The sequence below is a fragment of the Typopeltis vanoorti genome, chromosome 18 (assembly GCF_054136105.1).
Source record: "Typopeltis vanoorti isolate ZY-2024b chromosome 18, IOZ_Tvanoo_1.0, whole genome shotgun sequence".
Classification (NCBI taxonomy): domain Eukaryota; kingdom Metazoa; phylum Arthropoda; class Arachnida; order Uropygi; family Thelyphonidae; genus Typopeltis; species Typopeltis vanoorti.
Genome location: NC_143566.1, coordinates 15,216,319 through 15,232,531, shown reverse-complemented (window position 1 = coordinate 15,232,531; position 16,213 = coordinate 15,216,319). Strand labels below are relative to the sequence as shown.

At 37.9% G+C, this 16,213-nt stretch overlaps 1 protein-coding gene across 1 annotated transcript in view; it reads left to right on the top strand.

Annotated features, from left to right (window-relative positions):
• Nucleotides 1–16,213, top strand: part of LOC150096506 (ankyrin repeat and fibronectin type-III domain-containing protein 1-like) — a 147,801-nt gene that overhangs the window by 103,342 nt on the left and 28,246 nt on the right. The window contains exons 4-8 of the mRNA XM_090408763.1: nucleotides 8,804–8,933; nucleotides 10,301–10,423; nucleotides 11,372–11,670; nucleotides 12,525–12,629; nucleotides 15,460–15,538. Coding sequence (XP_090264889.1) covers nucleotides 8,804–8,933; nucleotides 10,301–10,423; nucleotides 11,372–11,670; nucleotides 12,525–12,629; nucleotides 15,460–15,538 — 736 coding nt within the window. The remainder of the gene's footprint in view (nucleotides 1–8,803; nucleotides 8,934–10,300; nucleotides 10,424–11,371; nucleotides 11,671–12,524; nucleotides 12,630–15,459; nucleotides 15,539–16,213) is intronic.

Genomic DNA, 16,213 nt, shown 5'->3' with positions numbered 1-16,213 from the left:
TGCAGATGGATGCTGACGAGAGTAATTTTCGGAAATAAAAAGCCTCCTGAATTAGCCTGACATTTGCAGTGCCCACAATATTAAATTTAAGAAGGTGGTGCTAGACTAAGTGTCTTTGAGGTTTCCATAGCAACGAGTAGAGGATCGTGTAGTTATGCAATTCATGGATACAAAGATCATGAAATGTGCCGCGTCTGAGGTAAATGCGAAACATCACCTTAAGTGCTTGGTGACAAGAAAATCAAATTCGTTTTAGCAGTTCCTTTACTTACATCGCGGTGAGGATATTCAGCCATTTTATCTGCCGCTTGGACAGACTGTAAAAATGCATTTTCTTGCCGTCATTAGCATGGCTGACACCACCTCGGACGGATAGAAAGTAGTGCTCACGTGTTCGCAACTCACCTTCTAGGGAAGGGGGCGGAGTGGGGAAAAGAAAGAAGATCAATCTTTTTTTTTTTTCTTTCCCTAAGAGAATTCCTCCTCCCTTTGTATTTAACGCGGAAAATGATTGGCTCGTCTTCCCACGCTCTGAGAAACGATGCCGTTCAACCTTCCGATGTTTCTGCTGCCCGGCGTGCACCGCTGTTCAAAAACTGGATGCTCGTCCGCAAGAACCAGTTACAAGAGCGTGTGTGCCGACCGCTTTCCTCCACTTCTGTTCAAACAATGGTGGGCCACTTACTTCACGCGGCGCAGTCATTCCCCCGCGTCTCCAAAGTCGAGTTGAACTGGTCTCCGGGCTTTCGAACCAGACATGGAAGAACGCGGCATGGTAAGTTTATAGTTGCCTTTTGTATTTCCCTTTAAAAATCTTACGGACTTCCAAATTTCTTAGAAAACTATTTCCTTAAGAAAAAGAAATTGTTCGAAAGATGATCTTTCCATAGCCAAAAGATGTCGTATTATGCCGTGAAATAATAATGCCGATGACCCTTCGATGTGTTTTTATTATGTTTTAGATGACCTTCAAAAGGTAATCACGGAGTCGTTAAATTTATACGATATGTGCGAACTGGTATTGAAATCACGCAGTCGTGAGCTTTTTGTCACATGAGGATGTTATTCTTATATTGGGGAAAAAAAAAAAAAAAAGTTGCCTGGTAGTCGACTGGCTATTTCCATATATTATTCTTGTCAGACACTCTTGCGACTATGAAATCAGCCTTCACTGAAATATTCCTGAGATAAATGCAGTACGTTGGATTAGTTATGCATGGATTTTTTATGCTGTTTATTGTAACTACTTCTACTCATTCCTGTTGTAGCTCATCATAATGAAACCTACGACGTTGGCAGTCGCGTATCACATACGAATTGCTGGGAAGAGGTTAGAATTGAGTTTACGATCTGTAAACTGAATTCTAGCGAAGGGCAGTCTATTTTGCGGGTGCTAAAAATGAATACGACCATGTTTTTAACTGAGGTTTGAAGTAACATCTTTATTTTTTAAAACTAATTTAGGAAATGAAGTGAGAGCGAAGAAAAATTTGACCCCACTTTTTGCACAAAAAGTACACATATTCAAGAATTGTCTTCCTTCGCAGAAGAAAATAGTACCTACTTCTTTAAAGGCTTTAATTCAACATAATTGTGAACCCAATATTTCAAAAAAAAAAAAAAAATCCTTTAAAGTCATTTAAATTTTAAAAGGGAATACCGAAACTCTTTAAGTCAGAACTTTTAGAAATCAGTGGGCAGCCGGTCTCATTCGTAACTATCGACAGTGATTTGGAAGGCATCGGGGATTGACTGCCGACTCGTGATCTTAAATCCTACAGTTCTTTGAATTCGCGTGATCTCTACAGTCCGAGTTGCTGAGTTAAAAATAGTAAATTATATTCGTTAAATGCGCGTGCTCTCGGAAAACAAACTGGCCTCGTTTTTAAAAATTAAGTGGATATTAAATCAGCAGTATTCCTAAAGCCGAATGTAGAAACTATAAAAGTTTCGTACGAAATTTGACCAGAGAGCTTACGGGAATACATTCGCCGATATTTACGAGTTGCCCTAGCCGGACCTTATAGGAGAGATGATCGCTTCCCAAGAGCCCATATTTTCGCCTCCTATTGGTCCATTTTGAAAAGATTTCATTAGCCTGACAGCTGTTTCAAACTGGTTGGCTTTCGTCAGAGACCAGGCAGAAACCTTAGGAGAGCAAAAACTCTCAGTACGAAGAGGTGCATTTTTTCGTAAGCGAACTGTCGGTCGGTGTGTAAAAGTATTTACTAAAATAAAGAGCTTCACTTTGGCTATGCAAATTCATAAATTTGCATCGCCTTGTTTTCTTATTTTGGGAGGAGATTGACAAACTTTGTTACTTTTGTATGAGAATGGCCAATTCACTGAGTTGAGTCCACCGTCGTGTGAAGACAGGAATGGAACTGTCTTTTCAACCGAAGAAGGACCCTTCAACTCACTCTTAGAGTGGGAATTGCTTAATAAAATGTTACACTGCTAAGTAATAATACAAACATTTTGGTGATAGTTTTTTGATAGCTTGACAGCCACCAAAAAAATCATATAAAGATCGCAGTCGATTTCTGTTGCGTTTGTCATCTCATATAACTAGGGCCGGTCCGAGAGTATCTGATGCCCCTAGGCAAAGAAAATTGAGGCGCTCCTATACATTGTCTCTCTCTCTATATATTTTGTCATACTCACACAAGCAAGCACACCTACACATGTGGATATTTATAAAAATAATATCATTATGAATATTAAAAAAATTTATTAATCAAACGAATACTTTTGTATCCATATATGATTACTCCTAATATCTGTATAGCAAGAAAATTATTACATTTTAAATACAAAAATTATTAAAAAAATAATCTTTCGGGCTTTAGCTTGGGCAAAGTTTTGAATTAATTCCTCTATATTGATTGTAGATGCAATTTCATGCTCTATAGATATTATTGCTAGACCAGTGGGTCGGCATTCTTCTACTGATTTAGAATAAACTGAACTCAATTAACAAGACGATTCTGTGAGAAAATGAATGACGTAATCCCCAACTTCTCAGCCCTCAGAGAGCTTGCAAAAACAGGGCTTAATCTAAAAATAAACAGAATTGAGTCTATAGGGAATGACGATAACAAGTGAGAACAGTCGGTTAGTCGCGACCACTGATTGTTAGGTTGAGGGATACCCTGGAACTTCCCCGCTAATCTTGGGACAGATGCCAGAAGGAGGACAAATCTCTGCACTTGAGGTTAAGTATACCAAGTGCAGGGGAGTGGAAGAAATAGAGAAAGGCGAAAATAACGTAGGATCATCAGTGAGCACCAGGACGGCTTGAATTATTTCAGTTTTTTAATAATCAAGAGTTTACTAATTTTATTGGGGTTGTAACTTTTCCCCGAACTATGTAGCAAAATCTGGCATCTCGAAATCTTAACGCCCCTAGGGCGATTGCCTAGGTTCGCCTAATGATAAAACCGGCCCTGCATATAACATACAAACCTAACTTGTTTTGTTGAAAAATCTTCTCAACAACGAACCACCCATTACGGGAGCGGTGTTTGTTGTTGCAACTGTCTCCCTTTAGGGACGTATTGAGTCACAAAGAACGATATGGCACGGACCTTCCTTGAAGGTCAAGAGCAAGTGTATAGTTCACGTACAAGTGATGCCGACCATGGAAATCGATAGTCCATGATCAGGAAAGCATTAAGTCGAAAGGTGTCAGTATAAGCAATGCGGTAGACACGTGATTCAATAGAATATCGTATTGAAAGTGCAAATTACAATCTCGCGAATAAAGGACTACACTTTTAGCGAAAGTCCAGAAGCAACAAGGACTCTCCAGAAAATATCCCCCTCCCTGATTCATGTAAACAGCTTCCGGCAGTTATGAATGACAACCTTGAAAGGGGTCATCCATCAAGTGAGCTCATTTGTCAGTCCAAATTCACATCTGTTTATACAAAAGAAATGCGATATCGTATAGAAAGGACGAAGATATGGGGTCTTATCAAGGCTCGATTCAGAGGAACAACAACTTGTTTGTCTCTGCATGTTAAAGTATTTTTCAGAAGCCAAGTAATTTGATGAGCTGATTTAGCCACTTTTGCAATGTGCCCCCTAAACTTCAACTCCCTATTCACCAACCCTCCCAAATCCCTGGCCTCATCAATCTCCTGGAGTACGGTTCCACCAATGCGATATACTGCTGCTATTCTTTTCACCCCAAACTGCATAACCTTACACTTTGCCACATTAAATTGACATCCATTTTCCCTAGCCCAGTTCTCGAAAATACTACTTAAAAATCCTGCGATGCTTCTTCACTAATTTAAAGTTAAAAAGCATGCAAAAGTTAAGATAAAGAAATCTCATTGCTGCTACAATATGGATGGTTGGGAAGGTCGGGGGCTGCAGAAGAATTATATTTCTTTATCACAGTAATGGAAGCGTGGACAGTATTACTTGTATGAGTGCTTAAATGAAATTTGGAGATGAACATATGTAGATAAGGATTTCTTAGGATAACAAAATAGAAAAAATATATTTATTATTTGAATGCACGACTGGTTCGTCTTCTTACAAGACTTCGTCAGGTACATAACAAGAAAATAGAAATAGCCAAAATTCTCAAGAAATTTAAAATCCAAGCCCTCTTTTACTCCTCTTTCCAAACTCCGTTCCTTACACTTGATGTATCCAGGAGTTCATCGTCTTTTAGTTAACTGCAATGTTTTGGTCAGGTGACATCACGTATAGCAGGTGAAGTACAGATATATAACCTATCTGATTATCACTTTTCAGTTATCCAAATCTGGCGTACTCGAGCTCATGCCTGCGTGAACGCGCCCAACAATACTATGGCATCCAGAAAAGCTTCAAATGTCAGCAATACGTTTGAAAGTTAATTTATGACTACCTCTTGTAATTTATATTTTTTTTATGTTTCTCTTTTCACGTTATGCACCCAATGATGTCTTCTAAGAAGATGAAACTAGTTGTGAGCTCAAATAATAAATAAAATTAGTCAATCGTACATAATTTTTTGAATAAAAAACGATAGCGATGGTTTTAATTTGTTCTTAGACATATCACTGAAGTTCTTTTAATTAATTTCTTTATAATGAACATGAAATTGCATTGAGAAGAAGAAGAAGTTATTCTTTAGTGATCTATTTCCGTTCAACAGACTGGTAATTCAGCAGATTTTTACCTTCTTCATCGAACAGACGAAGAAGGTAAAACTGCAGACAAGAAATCGAATCCGAAGGGGAACATTTGCGAGTGGAACTTGATATTAAGATGTACCTGTTTGTCAAGAAGTGGAACCTTTTTTTGGAACCTTTGAGGTTCTTCCTGCAGGAGAGAAAGCAGGTTAACAGGAGACAAGCAGCGACTCAAAGTAAAAGAGAAACAGGTTCGCAAATCAGGAATTGAAGGTGCAGATAAAAAAGGGAAACGCAAACCAGGACTACAAGTCAGGTTAACCCAAATAGGGATGAAGAGGGGTCCAGAAATAATAGCGAGGAGGGGAGAGAAAAATTCCCAACTGCACATCCCAGGAGTTTAAAAATAGGTCACGTGGGAACACCTGGTCTGGGTAAAGTGGATCATCGCGGTGTCTCTCAGCAGCGAACGAACACGACTATCGTCGACTCGGTGACATTTGGCCTACTTCAAAATCTTTGGCTGCGATGTGCTCTTAGAGAGAGCAGAAAGGACACGATCTGCCAGTTTCACGTGAGGTAGAAATACACCGAGCGATTGTGTAGGCGTTGATGCTCCAGTTTACAAAAGCCATCCCCGAAACTCTTAACCAAACGCTCCTCTGTCGACACGCATCGTCGATCCCTTCATCCGTGGAATGCAACACCGAAATCGCATCCGTTAGGGTTATTCCCATTTCGCTCTCCTCAAACACTGTTTCGAGTCCATTTGGAGGAGCATCGGCGAAGCCCACTTCAATTCTGTTAATTACATTCCTCTGCTTCCTATTAATCCGAATCTTAATAGAAACTCAGACTTCCAATTGGGTTACTCGGACCCTAATTAGATACCAATTTACCGGTTCCCTTAGCACATCATTGAAATTATCACCTGCAGATCCCTCTTGTACCTGATTGCCACATTATCCAGTTCCAGCAGATAGCGGATACTTTAACGTTTCAAGCTCCAACATTAAATTAGTTAAGACATTTCCTCCCCTTTATTTATGAATATAATTTCACTTCCGGGAGTAAACTTTACACCAATGTTTATTAACCATACTACAACCAATCTGCCTCGTGCGTACATAAAGAAGAATTAGCATCATACGTCACTCATGTAAAAATGCCAAATTTATTATCCAGCTTTGATCAGTATTGCTACCAGGTGGAGTAGACGTGCTTCGTCCATTTTTTTTTTTTTTTAGCTTCCAAAGCTACAACAGTAACTGAAAAATATGATTGTTACAGTCCGTGTAAATCAATTATTCATTTATTTTCTAAACAATTAAATTACTGATTGTTGCGATCATCATTAACAATATGAACGTTGGCAAACATGGTAGTTTTGAGTTTGCGCATGCGCTATTTCGTCCTTGCAGTGTGTACCTTTTACGTAGTAGAAACGCTTTCAATTTGTGGGGAAGAATTAAGAATTTTGGTAATCAGTCCACCTCAATCGTCCACTTGCATTCACGCCTCGATTCCATTACGAGACGAACGACAGCACGTGCATTTTATGACGTCAGCGAATATTTGCAAGCAGCATTCGAAAGAAAAGAAAAAAGAAGCAGACGCTATTGTTCAGCATTCGGAAGGAAGGCTGGCCCTTGTTCGGCAACGTAAAAACAAACGCTTTGTTTGTGGGAAGGTCGCTGCGTTTAGCACTCCACAAACTAGTGCAACACACTTTAGTACGATGACCTTCGAACAGCAAGGAGTGTTTTGCCAACGCGAACGAATACATCGGAGGCTAAGCGGTGTGCGCACTCTCTCTCACTCCAACTGGTTATGCGCCACCTGTCGCCTTTCTTCTGAAAGACTTTGTTTCCGAAATAAAAGCGCAGGTAGCTGACATTTCGGAGTCTTTTGTGAAGTAAAAATGTTTAGGATGATTGCTTATTATTTCTTCCTTCGTTTGTTGTAATTACATTGGAACATAACAATTCAATGGTGCATACACAAAAAAAAATAATAAAATCCGAAGTTAGAGGACGGATTTTTTTATTTTTAAAAGTTTGGAATTTTAACCTTGGTTATCCCCGCCATATTTCCTTGTACGCAGATGGTGCTGACCTCTACAAGTATTTTAATAAACATCGATTTCAATTTAAAATAATCCGGTTTAAACTATCATAAGTTTAAGCCGAGCAAGAAAAAAAAATCTCGCACTCTTCAACAATGAGCAGTGAATAATTAAATTGTTTTAAAAAATCATTTGAATTAGATCAGCACGTTAATATAAACATGAACATTCGCACGCATTTCTCTTTATTGTTGATCACGCGTGCCTAACAATGGATTGATTTATTTTTATTTCTCTAAGTCAGTTGCAACGAACTAATTAGCAACAAAGTGGACACAAATGAATCTCCTTCTAGTGTTAGATGGAGATTAGTGTCGTTCGCGAGCGCTAACACAATTTCGTTCAAAGTCGAATATTTCTTGCTTTAAGCGAACTTAATAAGAAACGTTCTGCTAATTCCAATTAGCTAATTGGTTGCTTAGCGAACGAATAAGAACACACTTTACTTTTCGTGTTAATCTCAAACTTTGCACTTTCTCGTTACACGCGGATTAAATGTGCCAAACCCAAACTAATTTGACTTCTCCGTAATGCGCCATAAAATCCCACTAATCCCACACGATTAAAGGATTAGCCAGGTGTTTGCTTCCATCAGAAACAAGACGCCTTAGTTTCTCGTTAATTTTAGCACGTACGAAGCAATTTATAGAAGACAAGGGCGAGGGGATACACAGAAACCCCGCTGGAGCAGACGTGCTTGGCCTTTTTTTTATAAGCTCCAACAGTAACTGAAAACTATGATTGTTGCAGTCCGTGTAAAATGATTATTCATTTATTCTCTAAACAATGAAATTACTCTCATCGTTGCGACATTATTAACAATATGAAAGTTGGCAAACTTTCACATTGTTAATGATGCTCAGAAACCTGTTAATTTCTGAGCCTAAGCCCTCTTATTTTTGTCTCCATAGAAGGCACACCAATTTCGTTGGTGTGATCAAACGAAGCCCATCTAATATTTAAATATCCGCAGTCCAGAGTTATTCGCCAAACGTCGGTTCATTCACAAACCTTCCGCGGCAGTAGAAGCGGGGTTGGCTTCTGACGTACAAAGGTCATTTGTCAAGGTCAACCAGTGAGACCGCGGTTGAAACTACGTCAAATGACCTTCGTGAATTCTTTGTTCCTATCTTTCAAATGCTACGTTTCAGCATCGTGTTTGAAAACACCAACATCGGTGGGAACTTATCATGAACAAGTTCGCGTTCGTCCGTCATCTGAATTTAATATTGAGTGAGTATGAAAACCGCTTCAACAAATTCATAACCGGATCTCCTCTGACAGTGGCCCCCCCCCTCCCCTTGGGAATGTCTGTTCCTTTATTTGGCCGTGACCCAGAGATAATCTATGGCTCGCGAGTGAAATGAGCACCCCCCTTTTTTCCCCCTTACGTTCTTGTCAGTCTTTTTGTTATATAATATATTAAATTAAACAATATTTAGCTAAAGTGAAGAAAAAAATTAATTTACCGATTTCTTTCATATTTCAATACTTTGCTGTAATATAACTCTTATTAACTTGTTTTTTTTTTTTTTTTCATTTTAAGGGTGGCATTTGGTTACAGAAGATGAAGAATCCTCGATGCTGTGCAAGTCCCCAAGTGCGTCCCCTAGACACAGTCTGTCCTCTACAGGGTCCGCGTCCTCCCAACTGTCCAGTGGAAAGGAATCTAGAAAGTAAGTTCATTTAAGGTGGGCAGTTGGCCCCTGTGGAAGAAATATATCCCAAGTTCGATACAATACTTCAGCTGATTTGTATGATATTACGGTTGTGGTTTTACAGCTATTTGATATCTGTTATCGTGTCAGTGCAGGTCACAGCTTTCCTCACAATCTTTAGCTTTTGCAATATATATATTTTTTGGAAATTTTAAGATAAGATGCGTATTTTTGTTATTATTGGACAGAAATATTTTACTGTGATTGTTACATTTGTCTCTGTATAAGAAATAGTTTCATCGTTAATACAGGTATAAAATGACGTAGTCAAAAATGAAATATGCGAGTCATACGTAGCCCAGCTGTTGAATTGGCGTCCATACTTCAAAATATTTTTTACACTCGGGGGGGGGGGGGGGGAATGATGTGGAAACTCTGAATCGGTAAATCTATTCACGCATTTTCTTCGTAAGCGAACAATCTTGTTCTGTTCAAGCATCGTGAGAAAGCCGGACCATTCCACATTAACTGAGAATGCGACTGCTTACACGCACAAATCGAGAAGATAATTAGAAAATTTGTTTGGATTTTTTGTTCCTCTAGTAAGAAAAAACTTGCCCTTAAAGGTGTTCAAAGCAGCTTATTCAGTGCAATACTTTTTATTTTATTTATGGAGCGAAAAATTCCTTCCTGCATTTCATTGATTGAACTCTGCTATTCACTAAGGAAGAGGAAGAGGGTGATCTTAATATAAGAACCAAATGGAACTTCCCCAATGAATCAGATGGATTATTATGGTTGAACAGTTAATCATAATCTTGATCTGTTTCGTATCATATTTCATCTCCTGGTGAGTCCTTTAAAACACTGGGAACCTATAATCCAGCCTTTGAACAAGCTCCACTAACTCCTCGTCCGAGAAACAGGTAATTTATGGCGTAGATAAATGTTTAAAAGCTTTCAAATGATGTCATGGATTAAAATAAGATTATTCAAATCTGGTATCGTCGGTAAAAATTGGTTCAGCTATTTCAACTTCTGTATAAAACAAGCCAACCATTTTAGCGGGAAAATATTTGCTAAGCTACCAATTGAAATGCTTACAAACGACAATAAACAAAATGGTTCGATTGTTGCAATAATGAATGACGTCACCATAACGAAGCATCATTTTTTTATGATCGTGTGATCATTTTTCGCTGCTTCTGAAGATTTCAAATTGTGCCAACATCTCGTATTAATTAGCGTAATATTTGTTTATGTGTAGATGCGTTTTAAGGCTTGTTTCATTGAGACCAGAAATGTCTCATCTGTTAAATGTATATAATTAGGCAACCTGTTTTATTATTCTAATCCAGTAATTCTTTTCTTTGGTGCATTTCTAGGAGTGACTACTCGGGTCAGTCAACTCGAGTCGGTCTGGCAAAGTTGGCCCGACTCCTCACATCGAAAGAGAGCAAGTGTGCAGAGCGAAGCTTGCATAGACATTCCGGTCCTGTACCTGTCATGTACGTATACATACATAAACGTCTCCATAATTAGCACAGTAAGAGTGTAGTTGATATCATTATTTCTCTACGCAATATTAAATATTTTTTTGGGTTATTACGTACTACTTATTATGCAAGTGGGAACATATATTACAGGTCACATGACAGAGCTTTCCGTGCTAATCTGCGCTGTATTTGTTCGTTTAAGTAGGTTTTAGTTAGACGCTACCACCATGGGCGTCCGCAGAGAGGGGGGCACTACCCCCCGTGGGATCGAGTAAAAAATTCCACAAATGATAATCGTAAATTATTATCTATATAATATATATTAATTCTTGTTTCCTTTAAATGGTAAATTTATATACATTATGTATGTGTTTTTGTAGTGATGCAATACTGTATTCTATAATCTACTTGTAAAAAAAAAATTAAGTTAAAAATTATTGATGTAATTATTTGTCTCCAAGCTTTGCCCCCGCCTGGAATATTTTCTGCGGACGCCCATGGCTACGACCCTTAATTGAAATATTGGCGGCTGACTTATTTTTATCGTATAAGGTAGATCTTTATGTACCTTTATATACCGGCACGTCCGTCCTGTATGATAATTCTGATAAATATTTCAGTGTCTCTCGAAACGCTGGTTTGACTTTGTCATTCATATAGGCTTTAAAGCTGTTTCTTCCAGGGAGAATATACGTGGCTAAATATGATTGAAAAGGGATCCACGCAACTGACCAACCCTCCGAATTGCTTGTCATTTCTATTTCATGAGTGCCGTACCCTATAAATCAGATTCATACAAGGAAAAAAAATATTAATAAAATATCGCGGACAGACAATACTAACCATCCTGTTAATGAACTTAAGTATAGAGTACATTTTAATTTAATATTTTCACCCAAAATAATGAGGGATTTATTATCCCCTTAATTTAATTTTCACCCATTGTTAATTCTCTTCCAGTGAGATCACAAGTCTCAGGAAATCTGGCAGCATGGACAGTCTGCTAGACGTGTCCTGCAGCAGCCACCACTTGAAAGAAGACATCCAAGAGTCCAGGGCATCCACCAACTGTTTATATCTCACGGCGGATTCCCCTTATTCGCAACCCCGTTCCGATCCTTTTACCGACAATCTCATGGTTCCCATGGATGCCAAGACAATATCGCCATCGCCAAGTGTTCCAGCCAGACTCGAGGCTCATAAGAGGATGGACATCCCTCCGTCCCCTACAGTATCCATTAAAGGAAGAAATATCATAAGTAAGGAACTGTCGGAATATTTTCTTATTTAAAAAATCGGCGTTTAGTACTCATAGAATTTTTCTCGTGCTCATTTCTAATTATAGTTTGAGACAACCAACTAAAACTTACATTTTCATTTATTTCTTTATTTTTTATTTGTATTATACTTATTAAAAAAATAATAATAATACTCGGCGGGAGTCATGGAAACCTGAAAACTGTGTTGTTATTTTTCAATCGATATATTCAGATTAATCGCTTTGACTACTGTGTTAATCCCAATTTAGTCAAATTCCAGTCGTCATCCAGAAGTATATTGAATGGTAAAACTTTGTTACTAAACGAGGCATGTTACAGATCTCGTGTGATGTTGATAACTGGGTAAACGTTTCACTACAGTTTTTAGTTCGTTCGCCCATTTATTTATCTGTTTACACCGTAAAACATACCCAACGACATCGAAGCAAGGCCTCGGTTATCTTAATTCTAATCTAAACAAACATCAGCTGCAGAATGGACTCGTATTTAACCTGCAGAATGTTTTTTCTAAATATTTATAGAACTAAATGACGTCAATTAAGACCTTCCTTCTTGCTGAGTCGTCAAATGCTATGAAAACGACTGATGAAGGTTGAATTGCCAGGTCGAAATGTCTTGTTATTTATGTTAATTTTAAACTGTTGGATATTTTTGAATCCAACAGAAGGGGGATGGTTTGTACTGAGCCGAACGGTGCAGGGCAATTACAGCTCAATCATTGCACACTATTTCCTTTAATTAATGTACAATGTTTGAAATCGCTACCCCCCCCACCTCAGAAAACCCTCACGTGTGTGTGATGCGTTCTTTTGAATTGTAATTTACCCTTTCAGGTTACAGACAAAGCAGTGTGGAGATGTTACTGGAAGGGGTCCCTTTGAACAAAGCAGAACGGAAGAGACTGGAGAAGTTGAACAAAATCAACATCGATCTGGAAGGTAAGAGTTTGCTACTAAACAATCAACTCATCTCTTTTTTTTTTCTTATAAATTCACTGGTCAAAAACCTTCTGTATTTTCAGTTCAAACGGTAATCGGTTTACTAACTTTATTTCAAAAGATTTCTAAAATCTTTTGACATAAAATTTTAGAAATCTATTATTTTAGTGATTTTTATTTTAGGCTTGATCTACGATCTATCTTTTCCTAATTTTCTAAACATGTTTTAGACCACTTTCTCACTTTAACTAAACGTTATACCTATCATAGTCGTGAATGCAGCAAACCGTGCCACTGCTACCATCTACACACCACACGGACTTAGTTTACGTGTTGTCGGCATTGTGATTTCTACGGTGTAACTATCTTTCTGAACCTTCGTGGTATTGTACTTTTAAAATAATTAGCATTATACACGGAATAGCTGAAATAAAATAAATTCAGATTTCTGACTGATATTGTATTTTTATTCACGTTTATGTTCCGTTAAGTACATTAAATTCTCTTTGAGAATGCTCGGAAACAAACACGTGCATTTGTTTCTGTTCACAGATTTACTGTCTCTGCATTATACAGGACGACCAGGTAGCGATAACGCAGCTTTTTAATCTGCAACTAACGCAGAGTGCTTTCAATACCTAAATGTGTGACTTGTGATATCAGGAGCTAAATGCCAACAGATAAAATCGGTTTATTATGTTTTTAAACGTCATTTGCTTTCGTCATATCGAACTCGTAGAAATAAAGGAATTGCAAACCGGCAATTGTTGAATTAGTATTTTAGGTCATCTTATTAATAAAAATAGGATAAAGGCAGGATAGTCGCCTGAATTGGTTAATTTTTTTTTTTTTTTGACAGTACAAATTGGATATTAATAATTACTCGAATTCTTTGTAGTTAGACCGTTAAAAAATGGCGTCATTTGGTTCTCTGATATTGAGTTTGTTTCGTGGTAATTATAAAAAAATATTTTTGACTTTTGTGTGATTTTCACAGTTTTGGTAGCCGAACATGCCGTTGATAATGAAGAATGTGTTATTAGAGCAGTGCCAAATACTTTAATTTTTTTTTTAAATGTCACTTTTAAATATAGATTTGTTGCGGAATGTTATTCTTTGGTGATTTTATGGCCCCAAATGAGGCGGCACAACTCATCTTCTGATCCGTCGAAAAGTAGAGGCTGGGACTTTCCATTTTTGGATTCATCTTCAAATAAAAATAATAATGAAGGATGTTGCATGAATCTGATCCAGTGATGGGAATATACGCAAATAAAGAACGAAAGGCCTCTGCTAAGATTCGAAATTATAGCATGCAATAATGAATTATTTCAAAGGAAAAAAAGACATCAATTCCACTATCCTTGTTTCAATTATTTTTCATAATTGAAATACCAGATTACTTTTGGATGTAAAGTTTCCCTCACTACCTACTCAAGATAATATTTCAACATTTTCTGAAATTAGTCAAAAGCTGCCCCTTCCTGTTAATTTTGATACTGAAATAACTGTTTGTATGTAGCTGCTGTTAAACACTTCTCAAAAGCAGTTTTTAAAAAAAAAAAAGCAGAAGGTTTTTGTGTGTGTGTGTAAGGAGGAGGATACCACAGAATTATAATAGCATCACGATGCAGTTGACGTTCTAAAAGCACCATTGATGATTTAAGGTTGCCTAATTTATTTGCAATTTCTTGAGTAATATCTACTGTTGCTGAGATTGTCTTTTCTGGGTCATCGGGCTCTCCAAATGACTTTCAATGAAAGAAGTATCGTTTTGGGTTGTGAGAAGCTTTGAACTAAAGATCAGCTAGCTGGTCTCTTGTTTCGAGAACACACACTCACTGACAGATAGGTCCTAAAAGACCGAAAATACTTTAGTCCGGTAGATGGTGGACGTCTGAACCATGGCCATCCGTTCGATACGACGAAGGCCTGAAGTTTTATAAACAGAAATAAGGCAAAGTTGCCAAAATCTTATATTCAGCATGTTCATAAGCAGTATTTTCTTTAAAAAGCGAGGTGTGCAGATATGTTATACACAATTTTTACATGTACCGTTTTTCTCTGAGGTGTGGTTGTATCCTTAATTTGGACTTTTCTACAAGGAGCGTAGAGTCCATCTGCATAATATGCGAATGTTACCTGAACATGGTTTCGCCTAATCCTAAAGAGAGTGACGTAATATCGGTCCTTCCAGTTGACCAAAAGTGGTCAATCGCACTTTGACCCTCTGGAACAAAGTGCGAATGCATCTGCAGCGACTATGCAGATAATACGTACACCATTGTAGCAATGGAGTGGAGTTTTTTGTACGCATTTGTGCCAATTCCAATGCATGACGGGATTAACATGAAGTAAGTGACTGATTTCGCAAGTTACTTCATTTTTATCCACTGGCTGAGCAAACTTAAACCCAGTTGAGCGTATGTACCAAGCCTCCTGTGACATTGATAGCTTTCATCGACACCAAATACCTCTGTTTTTTTTTTGCATACAACACACGAAAGAATTAAAAAAAAAAAAAAAAATTCCCTTATCAGATATCGTGTGACAAAGGGGATCGAATTGCACCTCGTTTCCTTCTACGAATCTCATTCTGCGAAGAATGATGTTGTAACACAATCCGTTGTTGTTATGTTACAAAATCACACCGAAACGGAAACGCATTTGTTTGCGTGCGTGGGTCTATTTTTAGAAGTCTTATTTTCTTATCTGCTAAAACTGCGTGTACTTAATCACACGAGTTCTTTACAGAATGCATTTTAAAATACTTAAAAAGAGTTGTGGAAATTTTTACGAGAACTGAATATCTCTGTGTGTCTATTTACAGCATTGTTTGCAGCTGTGGAACACGAGCATTTAGACCGCGCCCGTAGCATCTTGGAGACAACAGACGTGAACATCAATTGGTAAGTGTGACAGTTTATTGAATCAGCCCCTTACACAAGTCGGAATAAGTTTAGACCCAACCTCAAACCATTTTGTTTTTATGATGAACGATGTGCTTTACTTCTCCTATTGTAATAACATCCCACGTTTGGTTGGTTTTCCTGCAGAATGGGACCTCAAGACTCACGAGCAAATGGATATTATATAACCATTTGCTTTGTAGTTTGCCTTTTACTAGTGCGATTGCATTTCGAACTGTTCTTCCATTAGTAACCGGTAATTCAATTGTCAATTTCAAAAAAAACTCGTGACTTAAGAGGTCACCTTAAGTAGTCCAACACTGGGTCTCTTATGAATCTTTCTTATGAAAATACCGAATCAGTTGGGCTACTGCGGGAAGATTCTCTTTGGGTTATGGAAGAGAACTGCGCAATACAAACTAGGTCGGATTTGTTTGTTGTTTCAGTATAACATTTACCCACTTGCGTGAAAAGCAGAACAACACACCGTTGGAAGTACAGTTGGGCAAATGGGATTTCGTTATAGTGCAGTAAGACGGTTCCTGTGCCTCATCTCTTCAGAAAAGTGGATTTACAGCTGGAGTAATATTTATTTGTAACATTAGAGTGGAATCATCCATTAAACGTAATTTTTATTTCACAGATTGAAATTCAATATTATCATCGACATTAGCT